Raw genomic sequence first — 13,556 nt, forward strand, 5'->3', positions numbered from 1 at the left:
CTGTATTACATATTTACTATATTATGTTAATTCCCTAGCTTCTCCATGAGATTCTGAGAATTTTCACAGAACTTACAAACTATACTAAAGATACTTATTTTATACTTACTGTGTTGATATTTGTAAGGAAATAAACATTACTTCTCCTCTTGTATTTTTCATATTTTGGTTATTTTAAAATATAATCATTACTATTTGAAACATATAGTCTCTCTCCTGATCAGGAACATTTGCCTCATCCAGGAATTACAGTATTTCTAGAAAGATTCCCAAAATCTGTTTTGGTTGAAGATAACTTGAAATAATAGTAGTAGACACTGGCTACTGGTGTCTTTGTTTTAACTTTCTATTGTACGAGAATGCAGAATGCACAATTCAGTGATTAAAATATTTGCTATCTTCTTTTCTTTTTCAGAAGATGAATAATCTTTCATTTAGTGAGCTATGTTGCCTCTTCTGCTGTCCACCTTGTCCAGGGAAAATTGCTTCAAAATTAGCATTTTTGCCACCTGATCCAACTTACACACTAATGTGTGATGAAAGTGGAAGCCGCTGGACTTTACACCTATCAGAACGAGCTGACTGGCAGTATTCTTCTAGAGAAAAAGATGCTATGGAATGTTTCATGACTAGAACCAGTAAAGGCAACAGAATTGCCTGCATGTTTGTGCGTTGCTCACCCAATGCCAAATACACCTTACTCTTCTCCCATGGAAATGCTGTTGATCTTGGTCAGATGAGCAGCTTTTACATAGGATTGGGATCACGGATTAACTGTAACATATTCTCATATGATTATTCTGGATATGGTGCCAGTTCTGGGAAACCATCGGAGAAGAACCTCTATGCAGACATAGAAGCTGCTTGGCTTGCTCTTAGGACAAGGTAAATGGTGATGGGAATGATTTTCTACACTTGGGAAAATTGTCTTGTATTAGAATAAAATAAAAACTTTTTATAACACATTTTAAAGTGCTAAATAGAGACTGTATTTACCATTATATACCTATGAAGAGTTAAAATTAGATTGTAATTGAATTAAAGTGTGATATAAAAAACATTTTTTCAAAATTGCAGCATTTTATGAGATTGAGAGAAAATGTGATTTAGCTAATTACTCATTGACTTGACCTGTCATTAACAGTGTAAGAGGAAGCATTGTTTTTGTTAAAATCCTAAGCCATGGTTTGCATTATTCTATATAATTATCTCCTAGAAGATGTGGCTTAAAGTTATCTTAATGGAACTATGTTTAAAGTTTTCATTCTATAAAACAGATTTTACTTTCATTCTGGACTCAAAATTTGGAGAGGCTCTCAAGTGAAGAAAAGTTAATGCTATGATAAATCATTTTCATAATATCTGTTACTATGTCAGTTATTCTTTGTTTATAACTACATTTTTTTGGAAGCTAGAAATTGTGTTAGTCTTACCTAGTCACCAGGATACTTACAAATCTTCTAAAAAAATAATGCAATTTTGTAAACTTCAGTGTATTATCTCATTATTTAGCATGCAGTAAGTAGATATCTTAGTATGAGTTATTCTTCCTATTAGACATTGATAAGCTGCCTGACTTCCACAGTATTTTAGATAGAAGCTAAGGACATAAAGAAAAGAAAAAGAACATATATACATAACCCATGGACACAGACCAACAGTATGGTGATGGCCAGAGAGGAGTTGGTGGGGACTGGGTAGAGGTAGGCAAGGGCAGTGGGGAGGAGGAGGGTAATGGGGACATCTGTAATAGTATCAACAATCAAAATTAAATTTTTAGAACCATTTACCCCTCCAAGATATGTAATAAAACTCAACTCTCATAGCAAAGTTCTATATAAAGAGGATTCTTAAATCAGTTGAAATGATATGAAAACGTATTTGATGAATAAGAAAAAAATAGATGGTAAGTAATATAAGTAGTAGGGAAGGAGTTCAGGGTTGGGTAGAAGAACAGAATGTTAAAAACCACCTTAAATGACAAAATTGCTTTTTAGAGAGGGTATAAGGGAGAAGAGAGAAACATTGATGTGAGAACGCAACATCGATCAGCTGCCTCTGTATGTCCCCCACAAGGGATTGAGTGCCCTGACTGGGAGTTGTACCAATAATCTCTACTGCACAGGATGAAGCCCAACCAACTGAGCCACACCAGCCAGGGCAGTAATATATTCTTTAATAACAGATTTATTGAGTTATAATTTATATACCATAATTCACTATTTTAAAGGGTAACTCCAGTGGACAGGTATGTTTCTTAAAGATGCTAAGTTAAAGCAGACAGCCTTTATTGTTAGTGCTTCTTAAGTAATCAGGAAGGGAAAAGTAAATAATGAGTTTAAGTGGTTATTACTTGAATGGTCTGGTCTTCTTTTTAGGATCATTGATAATAACCTTAAGTTTCTGAACTTCTGATCTAGCGAGAGAAAATAAGGGACTAATATTCACTATGCAGCCTTCACCTACAAATTTTGAAATCATTATCTTTGTGTTGTAATAGAAAAAACACTGGACTGGGAGTCAGGATTCCTGGGTTCAAATTATAGATCTGTCACTAACTTACTCTGACTTTGAATATCTGCTCAGTAAGCAGCTGAACCAGAGTAGATCGTCTCTAAAGTCTTTTCTAACTTTTATTCTGAAATTCTGTTATTGCTTGGAGTCCTCTGATGTGACATTGGCAGCTGCCTCTGCTGCTCTGGAACCTTGCCCATCACTAACTTTAGCCTAAAACCTATAGTTGCCACCAACAATGCTGCTACTCAGCTAACAGCATCTGTGCAGCCTTAAGAGTTATGCTGATGCTGCAAATGTTCATTTTCCCAATTTTCATTCCTATAAAATATGCACAGCCAGGTCTGTTGTAAAGAAACCTTTTCTGAGTTTACTTACATTGAGAGTCAGTCTGGAGTAGATGGAACCCAAACTCTGGAAATATCCAAATGCTTGAATATAGGACTGATTGAAAGAAACAGTGGAGGGGATGTCATTAGCTGGATAGTTCAAATAGGCGTGTGCCCCTGGAAAGGGCCATAGGGAGCACACAGGGCTTGTCTTGTTCTTTCCTGGTGAATGCTCAGATAATTTGGAAAGCTCTATTACCTTTTCAAAAGATTAAAAGCTGTTGATCAAATGGCCCTTAGCAGCCAGAAGTGATTACTGAAGTGGAAAGGCATATTTGATGTCACTTAACCCTTAACCCCACATTCATTAGCTCCTGTAGCATCTCACTTGCACTTGCAGTAGTTTTATAGTTGGGACAGTTATACTGTAGACAGGTAATAATAGTGCCTGGAACATAGTATGTACCCAATATTACTGAGTTCAATGAGTTTACGTATTTAAATCCGAACCCTTTTTAAAGGGAAGAAAGCAATACTCTTGAGATTTTAGCATGAAGTCTATTCATAGTTAACTGAATTGTATGTCATTGGAATTTTCATTCATCTGTCTATCTTTTCAATCACTAATCCATTTCTATGGTAAGTAAAGGCAGATTTCAAGAAATATAGTAATTTGCTATTGACTAAAATAATGTGTGCATTCATTCTATACTGTAACTATATGTTACATTTTCACCAATATGACCAACTTCAGAAAAGGAAACGATCTACTTTTGATGTCTAGAGAAGTAATGTTTCTTACATTTAATGGAAGGTAAATACTATATTAAATATCAATCATTAAAATATTAGTGTTAATATGTTCCAAGTTTAGTCAATAATATGCTATATTGAATTATATAAGTGGTTTAATACAAAATTTTTAAGATTGAAACTTAAAAAGACCTCAGCAATTTTTCCAAAAGATTAAATTGAAAAATGAAATAAGCTAAGACAATAGATTTTACTAGAGCATTAAATATAATAGTGATGACTAAGAAACTTAAAGTTTAAATACAAATTTGTTGACATTGTCTAAGTCATTCGGTTATAAAGTTAAGTTGTTAGGGATGATTGAACATTTCCATACCAGTCCAACTCTTTTTTTTTTTTCCAATTTCTGAACTTTGTAGATATGGCATTCGCCCTGAAAATGTGATTATATATGGCCAAAGTATAGGGACAGTACCATCTGTGGATCTTGCTGCTCGATACGAGAGTGCTGCTGTTATTCTTCATTCTCCTTTGACCTCAGGAATGCGAGTTGCTTTTCCTGATACCAAGAAAACCTACTGTTTTGATGCATTCCCAAAGTAAGTACCAATATTCAAAATACTTGAATTCAAAGAAACTTTTGAGGGGAATTTTAACCCATCACTTAAGGTATTCATGATACAAATCACTCATCCATGAGCTAATATTTTTCATATCTTACAGAAATTGTGAAAAATTAACTTAAGCAGGTGGTAATAGACACCAGTCAGGAAACTGAAATGTTTGAGCAGTAGTGATTCAGGTGCAAAGTACTGAGGGCCTTTTAACCAGACAATGGCATTAGTATTAGAGACAAAATGATTTTGAGAAACAAGATTGATAGAACTAAATGTCAGGCTGGATAGAGGATGCTCACTAAGTAAAAGAACTTGAACATAATTCCCTGGGTGGTGATACCATTCATTGAGACACAATACTGAAAGAAAGGAACAAGTAGAGGGAAAATGAGACACGTGTGAATAAAAATGAGTGATATGTATTGGTATCTGATTGACAAAAGTAGTGAATTGCAAAAAAAGTTGAGTCTTAAATGAACTAGGGTAAGTATTGCCGCCATAAAGTCTACAAACATAAGGTGTTAGACAAATTTGAAAGAAGGGATACTTCTGCTTCTTAAGACAAGATGGTAGTTCCCACCAATTCAAGAAGTGAGAATCTGGCAAATATAAGTTTTCTTTTCTTTGCCTAATTGGCAACATTAAAGAGGATATTTTTTATGAATGATAGGTGGACCAAAGGCCAAGTCATCACTTGGTTCTTTTTTAATTTTTTTAATATTGATTTCAGAGAGAGAGAGAGAGAGGAGAGCGAGAAAGAGAAAGAAACATAAGTGATAATCATTGATTGGCTGCCTCTTGCATGGCCCCTACTTGGGATCAAGCCTGCAATCTGAGCATTGTGCCCTTGACCGGAATCGAACCTGGGACCCTTCAGTCCACAGGCCGACACTCTATCCACTGAGCCAAACCGGCTAGGGCATCACTTGATTCTTTATAAGAACATCAAGGGTCATTTTAAAAACTTCTTTTTTTTTTCATCATTAGCAAGTCAGAAGTCACTTTTGAAGGGATGCTTATAGTACATGTGATTTTATCACCAGAACAGGCTATTGGAGGGAATTTGATTTTTATTTTCAGTTTGTTTTTGTTTTAGATAATGGTAGGTTAGAAGGTATGTCCATTACATTGCTTCTGTTTAGCTGAATCATAGAGATGATAGGAAGGTATTTGAGGTAATACTATTGCCGTAAAATTTCTCTCTCTTGTCTGCCTCCCTCTTTCATTATTGCATCAACAGAGAGGACAGCACTAACAGTTTACTGTTAGAAAAAGACCTTTAGTATTGAATTGTCTGACAGCAAATAATATACCCAAACATCTTTCCTTAACCAAATGCAGCCTTGAATAATTTCATTGATAATGTTTTTACTTTTTATAATTCTATCCTCATTTTATGATTATAGTGCCCCCAAGCCTCCCTCCCTATCCCTCTCTCTCTCTGAATTTTTTAAGTTTTTTGTTTTGTTTTATGTGTAATCTCTGTAATTTATGTCTCCTTTGTGTTGCCTTTTAAATTCTGATTGTTTTAATCTCTGTCTTATGTTAGTGTAATCCTCTGATGTCTGGTAATTCTTGGTTGTCTGCTCATAGTAAGGAAGAGGAACTACAGTGCTGATCTGAAGCGGGTGATTAAGACTTGTTGACTGTGAGCTTCACTGTAGAGTGATCTGGTCAAGCCAATTAACTAGGGATCCCCACCCGAACCCCCATACCAATATTTATATATTTTTCCTTTTAAAGTGGGTATAGTCTCCAAAGAAGACTTTCTAAAACTCCCCCTTGGTGAATGAAGTCCTGGATGCCAGTTCTGGAAGCCCAGTAGGGAGAAAGGGTTCACAGCAGCCAGTATGTATATGCCCACTTGGCCTCTGATACCTCTGCCCTAAACTGTGTCTGGCAATCCCTTAGTCTACAAACCCCACAGTTTTGGGTGGAGTGCAATTACCCTGCTGCAAAAAGTAGGGAATGACGCCGACAGAGAGGGACCTAAATTATTTCTTTGAACAAATTGTAAATACTTCAATCACCCACCTTCATCCCCCTGCCATTTCCTAGTTTTCTCCTGTCTTCCATGGTATAAATTGGGTTGGTTCTTCACTTTACCTTCTGTCCTCTTAAAAATTGTTTTCTCCTATCTACTGTTCAACTCCAAAATTTTTTATGTTTTACTACATTTGCTCTATTTTTGTGAGTTAATACCGTAAAACAAACAAAAATCCTGCCATATATGAGTGTAGAAAGGTATGAAATTAGCATACTTGAAATGGTCTTTAGTTTCCTTGCAACCTCAGTTTTTCTGTGCAAGACATGAACACTGTATGTAAAGGTGCTGTAGGGTTTGAATCATTTTGAATTCCTTCTGGATAGATTCTGGTTTTTGAATTATCTCTCTGATATAGCACAAGAAAGTTTGTTTTACACTCCTTTTCATAGTTAATTCATTGACTTTCCCCCTCCTTTTTCTCTACAGTATTGACAAAATCTCTAAAATAACCTCTCCAGTATTAATAATTCATGGGACTGAAGATGAAGTCATTGACTTTTCACATGGCCTTGCATTGTTTGAGCGTTGCCAAAGACCTGTGGAGCCTCTGTGGGTTGAAGGGGCAGGTCACAATGATGTGGAACTTTATGGGCAATACCTTGAAAGGTTGAAACAGTTTGTGTCACAGGAATTGGTAAATTTGTAAAATCTGTAAATTTGCATACCGGGTTTTCTTTTGCTGAACTGCACTCTTTGGTAAAGAACATAAAACCTGAAGGTTTTGTTTGCAAATCATGTCAGTTGCCTTCATAAATGTACAGGTAATGATTTGTTTACAGACTTAATGAAGGTTTTAATTACCAGAACTATAACTGGAAATAACAGTGTCATGCAGTCGGGCTGTGTAATTTATATTTTTTTCTGTGAATTTTTTTTAACATCAAGATATAAGTACTGTATGAAATTTTAATTCTATGAAATCAAATGCTGTAAAAGTATTGCCAAATGCTTTTGCATATGAGAAACAAATTTATAAATATTTTTAAAACATCTCAATGTACCAAATCTTATCCTGGTATACAAATGTAATATTCTTTCAATAAAAAGCTGTATATCTGAAACAATTCAAGTACTGAGAAAACACACAAATTCACAAGAGATGACCCAAACCCTGTTGAACAGGAATAGAGGTGTAAACAGTTATTCTATTGTAAAGTACATTGGATTTTCTGTATTCCCTGGTTATCATACATTTTCTCCTCTAAAAAATAAAAAAAAAAATGATTTAAGTCTTAATTTTTATGCCATCTGTTAATTTACCAACTAGTTACCTTGTAAATGAGAAGTCACGATAGCACTGAATTTTAACTAGTTTTGATTTATAAGTTTGGTACTGTGAGGCAACTACTTAAAATTTTTATTTTAGTTATTTAAAAGGCATTTAGAGCTTCAAGAATGACTTTTGTATGCAACGTTGTTTTAAATTTTGCAGTACTCTTCATTATAAGAAAACCTGAAAGTCCATTGGATGCTCTTCAAGACCACAGACTGGCTTTAGTCCCTTTTCACTTTGGCTATTTTTAACAATAGGACCTATTGGTTTGGATTATTATCTAAGAATTTCATGGATTCACTCCTGATGTAGGAGATCAGAAAACATTTAATTCATAACTTTTATATTAACCAATGTAGTAAAAAATAAAACAAACAAAAACTAAGTTGCCTTTCCTTGAATGAATCATTCCTGAATTTAAAAAATGAAAGAAAAAGAAAAAATAAATTAATGGTATGTAGTCTCACTTGTAAATGAATGATATTGAAATAATACACACTGTGGATATTTTTAAGGCCTTACGTAGTTTTAATTGTTCTGCTTGTTCTGCGGTTATGTCTAAGACTATAGTATATGATTCTCTTCAAAGTATATCAAGTATTGTGAATGCTTTGGATCAGATGTGTCAAATTAACAGTAAAACAAATATACCACTCAGCTGTGCTTGTTTGCCTTCTTCCATGTTCTCTGCCTCCTATAAAGGGTGAAGAAAAGTTACTGTTCATCTTAATAGTTCTATAGTTTTCTAAATTTTATTAACTTCTTTCCTTTGGAGGGGTTTTTCTTTCTCAAGATTGTCTTGGAGCCTATACAATTCCTTCTTTGTACAACATACACCCCAGAGTTTAGCTGAATGTTTTCTTTGATTAATTCCATATTCATACAATGAATATTTATTGCATGTTTAAAGCTTACAAAACCTTAGGCCTGATAAAGATAGACATTGGCCATATCTCATAGACTTCACAGTATAAGGTAGAGTCCCATGAAGTAGTTTTTCAACTGAGCTTTAAAAATGACTAAACCTATGTGGCCCAGGTGAAACATTACTGGCTGAGGGGAATAGTATGTGGAAGCCTGGAAGAAGAATGGTGTATTTAAAATTAAGATTGGCCAGAGGTCAAATGGAAAGGATGGTATGAGGCTGGCAAGCTAGTTAGGGGCACAGTTATATGTGGTATCATGGACCCTGATTACTGTCCTTGAAACAATAGAAAGCCATTGATAGAAATATGAAACTGCATTTGTCAAAAGTTTGCAGACAAAATCTGGAGTTTTTAGCTTAATTAGAAATAATATGGAAGCCAACTTCAGAAACTGATTTATTCTTTTTGACAGAGTAGAACAAAGTGAAAATGGCAGATTAGAGCTCAGTATAAAAAATAACTATGGGCCTGGCCAGTGTGGCTCAGTGGTTGAGAATCGACCTGTGAATCAAGAGGTCATGGTTCAATTCCAGGTCAGGGCACATGCCCAGGTTGCAGGCTCAATCCCCAGTGTGGGACATGCAGGAGACTGCCAATTAATGATTCTCATCATTGATGTTTCTATCTCTCCCTCTCCCTTTCTCTCTGAAATAAAATATTTTTTTTAAAAAAAAAGAAAAGCAACCCTATAAAAAAAAAAGTAAAGCATAGTTTTTGAATGTCAATGAGCTAAAAGCTGTTAAACTGGTTTTTTTTCATTAGAGCCAGATAAGACTTGAAATGACTTTATACCCTCTATTTCCTCCTGTAGGCCATGTACTGAACTTGCAAAATACAATTATATAACATCTATTAAAAAATTTTAGTAGTGCCCTAACCGTTTTGGCTCAGTGGGTAGAGCGTCGGCCTGCGGACTGAAGGGGCCCAGGTTCAATTCTGGTCAAGGGCATGTGCCTTGGTTGTGGGCACATCCCCAGTAGGGGGCGTGCAGGAGGCAACCTATCGATGTTTCTCTCTCATGGATGTTTCTAACTATCCCTCTCCCTTCCTCTCTGTAAAAAAAAAAAAGTTTTAGTAGTATGCTTTAAGAAATGAGATTCTTACATTAGAAAAATGGAAGAAATGCTGTTTTAAATCTGGTATCTTGCATCTAGTGATAAACTGTAAATTTCAGCTATTGTACTAAATGAATCTCGAGTTGTTATTTCTAAAATTACTGCTTAAGGCAGCTAATTAAAAAGGTAAGAAGGGTAGCTGGTAGTTCAAAAATCTTAAATGTACCTGCCAACTTGGTGGATTCATAGACTTTAAATCAAAACTTCTAATTAGCCTTTTATATTATAAACCTTTTCAGGTGATGTTTATAAGTGTTTGTATTTAAACAATTTCAAATTATGTAAATACAAGTTTAAAACTTTGGTCAAGTCAGACCATTTATATTCACCAAAGTTCAAGATTTTGGTGTGTGGTGTTCTTTTCTGGTATATTCTGGTTTGTCTTTGAGTCTGGAAGTCTAGGCCCCAAGCCTCCTACTTCCACCACTACCAAATAGAATGGGCAGGTGGGATGGACACAAGAAAATACTTAGATATCCCTGAATATATGTAATGCTATCACGAATGATAATGAAATTTGCTAATATCCAATGTAATACCAAGTACAAAAATATAGGTAAGTGGTTACACCTCCATAAAATAAAATATGAATGCCTATGGAATAAAACCAGGAGGGAATAAATACAGTGAAGTTTTTTGTCAAAGCAATAGTGGGCATGTAGTAAGGATGGAGCCACAGTTGTTTAATAATTATTCACCTTACTAGCTATAGATAAGTTTTCTTACCCTGGGAAACTGGAGGATGAAACAGTTTAAAAAGATAAGATGCCTCAATAGGTCCATTGCTCAGAAAAATACATATATTTTGAGAACAGACCAAGGACAGGACACGCTTTGATTTGGTTGCTGTGCCCGGACCCTCACCCCCTCCAGGAGTTTGCCTCCAGAACACTGACAATTCTCCGATCCCAGGAACAGGCTGAATTGTTTGTAACATAGAAGGTTAGCCACCTTGTTATCGGACTTTGAGCTCTGAAGGCCAGACTGCAGACCCTGCCCTCCCCTTTCCATGTTACACTTGCAGCTCGCAGCTGCATGCAGCTATCTTCTCCCTCGTGTGTGTATATAATCAGCCAACTGGCGGGAGCGGGCTGGGAGAGGGTTGGGGGAGGTCCAATTTTAAAAGTTATCCTTTATGTTGCTATGGTATTTTTATTATTATAATAAAAGAAGGGGAAGAAACTTTTTAAGAAGTTTAGGCCTCTGAAACCAGGAGCCCAGTATAAACCAAGGAGAAGTAGCTCTCAGACATATTTTTATCCTGGCTGTCAGAGCAGCAAATACAAGTAGCCAAAAGAAGAGGTTTGTTTTTAGTGTTTTTGTTTTGTCAAGGAATATAATGAATTGTACCATATAATATCTAAACTTACTCTCATGTAGTACTACATGTAATGAAAGTATTTTCTAGACAATGCCTACATATTACAACTATTCATGTTACAAATCCAACAATGCATTGTTGTAACTGTTAGTTTACCATCTGCAGTCATTTCTTCAGGCTAATATAGTTTTGCTCACATTCATCTCATTTGTGCTGTTGGTGATTATATTACACATATATTACATTTCTATATGTATAAGCCCAACAATCAGGTACATACATATTATTTTACAAAAATGCTTTTTAAATATGACCCCCTGCTCAGTCAAAAATTCCCACATACTTTTTTTTGTTGTTAATCCTCACCCTAGGAATTTTTTGCCATTGATTTTTATTTTTCAGAGTGGAAGAGAGGGAGGGGGGGGAAGGGGGAGAGAGAGAGCAAAACATGGATGTGAGAGAGATACATCAATTAGTTGCCTCCCGCACGCACCCCAACCAGGGCCATCAAACCCGCAACCCAGGTAGGTGCCCTTGACTGGGAATTGAACCTGAGACCCTCCCATGCATAGGCTAATGCTGTACCCAACTTAAACTCCCCAAAATTTATACAATCCACAGACAGATACAACCAGGGTTTGGAATCTACAGTTGGGAATGTTGAAGATACTGTTGTCTATCCACAGTTGTTTGAATCTGCATGTAGGAAATCCAGGATAGGAAGGACTGGCTGTATTTATTTTTTAAAAAAACACCTGGATTTCAGAGGACCCAGACAGTTCAAATCTCTGTTTTTCAAGGGTCGACTGTGGATGTACCCTTCTCTTAATAACTGAAAGCTTCCTGGCAACTGAATTCATACTGTGTGAGAAAGAAATGTTCGAGAGAGGTAAGATTTCATTTTTTTTCATTTCAGAGTTTTAAGTCAATAAGATAGCTTTGTAATTTGCAGCTGTAACTTTATATTTTCCTTTTGTATTTTTTAATTATGTTAGAGAAGAAAATAGCAAAATTAACAGTACAAGGGGGGATGGAAGGTAGGTCGTGTTTGGAAGCTTAGCCATACTAATTGATCTCTTGGAGCCACAGTATTATTACCAATTAAAGGGGATACTGATAATACCCATTTTGTCGACCTTGGAGATATACTATGAAAATTAAATGACAATCTTAAATGGGAATTCTTTCAGTGCTCTCAAGGAATATAAAAATATAAGGGGTTGTTTATGTCTAAAGATTGATCTATGTTTAGAAATTAAGAGGATCAGGTCATGAATTGTAGATAATTTGGAGGGAGTTTTTATTCTTGATAATGTGCCAACTTACTAACAAATTTGCAGAGAACACTCTTAAGTCTATGATGAAAGTTGGCCCATTTCTTACTTTAGCCATATTCATGTGACTGGTAGAATCTAAAGCAACCAAAAGTTCCTGTGTGTCAAGCCTTAAAAATGATGGTCCTTCCGGGGAAAGTGGCAACAGCTGAATGAGCCACAGCAAATGTGCCTTTTGTCCAATCCTGTCCTCCTGACAGTTTGGCTCCAAACATGTACTGTATTCCCCAAACATACTGTCTTTGTGTTCTGAGTTTTAAGAGTGAAACTAGAAATGCTGGAGGCAAGACAAATGATTTGGGGTCAGCTGACATGAAGTTCCCATGGCTTCAGAAAAGATTTCATCTGTACTGGCAAATCCTGGGTGCTCGTATTTCCAGAGGCGGGGATAGGGGGGTGGGAGGGAGTCCTGAATACATTTTTTTTCAGTTACAGTTCTCCACTATTATAAGAATTAATTATTCAAATTTAGTTTGTTAGAGGTTTGATGTTTAACTTTTAAATATTAATTACCAGGAGATACTAACAAGATTTAATCTCTTATGGAGGATTTTAAAATGTAAACCCTTTTGTTTCTTAATGTAGTTCCCTTTCTAATGAAACAAACAAAAATGATCCACAACATACTCTGTATCTTGATCAAATTTTTATTATAATGTATTTTACTTTATTTTCTTTTAAAAAATATATGACCTACAAGAATATATACCTTGGTCAAATTCTTATAATCTGTCTTTTATTTTATTACAATGTGTTGATCACAGAGTCACTACTTTGCTTTATCCAAAAACCAAAGGATTAAGATGGAGTAATTTTTTAAAGCAGCAGTTCAACCCAGAGGGACAATCCCTTTAAAAAAATTGTCCAGGTAGGGTTACCATTCATTTAGCTGCCCTAAACACAAGCTAATAAATACAAAATCTACTTCCAACTGTCCTGGAGTTCTCACAGTACTTCTCAGTGTTCACTTCAATCCCCTGTCAGGGCACAGACAAGAATCAACCAATGCATACATTAATAAGTGGAACAACAAACTGATGTGTTTTTCTCTCTCTCCCTTCTCTCTAAAATCAATAAAAATAATTAAATTCATTTTGCCAGAACTTAGAGAGAGGGGAAGTAGTTTCACACTTTGATTGAAACTACTCTATGAAGAAAATATTTTTCTGCTCCCTAATTTGACAAAATGCATAAGTTAACAAATTTTTTAATTAAATCTTTATTGTTCAGATTATTATAGCTGTTCCTCCTTTTCCCCCCATAGCACCCCTCCACCCGGTCACCACACCCCCTCTACCCTCCACCCCCCCTCCCCCCCCCCATAGGT

At 35.6% G+C, this 13,556-nt stretch overlaps 1 protein-coding gene across 1 annotated transcript; it reads left to right on the plus strand.

Annotated features, from left to right (window-relative positions):
• Window positions 1-416: 416 nt before the first annotated feature.
• ABHD17B (abhydrolase domain containing 17B) lies at window positions 417-8,190 on the plus strand. The gene is made up of 3 exons (XM_006765280.2): window positions 417-885; window positions 4,016-4,195; window positions 6,687-8,190. Exons 1-3 carry the CDS (start codon window positions 419-421, stop codon window positions 6,904-6,906), a joined length of 867 nt encoding a protein of 288 aa, XP_006765343.1. The 5' UTR covers window positions 417-418; the 3' UTR covers window positions 6,907-8,190.
• The last annotated feature ends 5,366 nt before the right edge of the window (window positions 8,191-13,556 follow it).

Source organism: Myotis davidii, unplaced genomic scaffold (assembly GCF_000327345.1).
Source record: "Myotis davidii unplaced genomic scaffold, ASM32734v1 scaffold616, whole genome shotgun sequence".
NCBI classification, from domain to species: Eukaryota; Metazoa; Chordata; class Mammalia; order Chiroptera; family Vespertilionidae; genus Myotis; species Myotis davidii.

What these genes read in the sequence shown, in the direction of transcription:
- ABHD17B (XM_006765280.2), top strand. Translation starts at nt 419, where the DNA reads ATGAATAATCTTTCATTTAGTGAGCTATGTTGCCTCTTCTGCTGTCCA. An exon ending in TGGCTTGCTCTTAGGACAAG is followed by an intron (nt 886 to 4,015) that starts GTAAATGGTGAT and finishes TGAACTTTGTAG; the next exon opens with ATATGGCATTCGCCCTGAAA. An exon ending in TGTTTTGATGCATTCCCAAA is followed by an intron (nt 4,196 to 6,686) that starts GTAAGTACCAAT and finishes TTTTCTCTACAG; the next exon opens with TATTGACAAAATCTCTAAAA.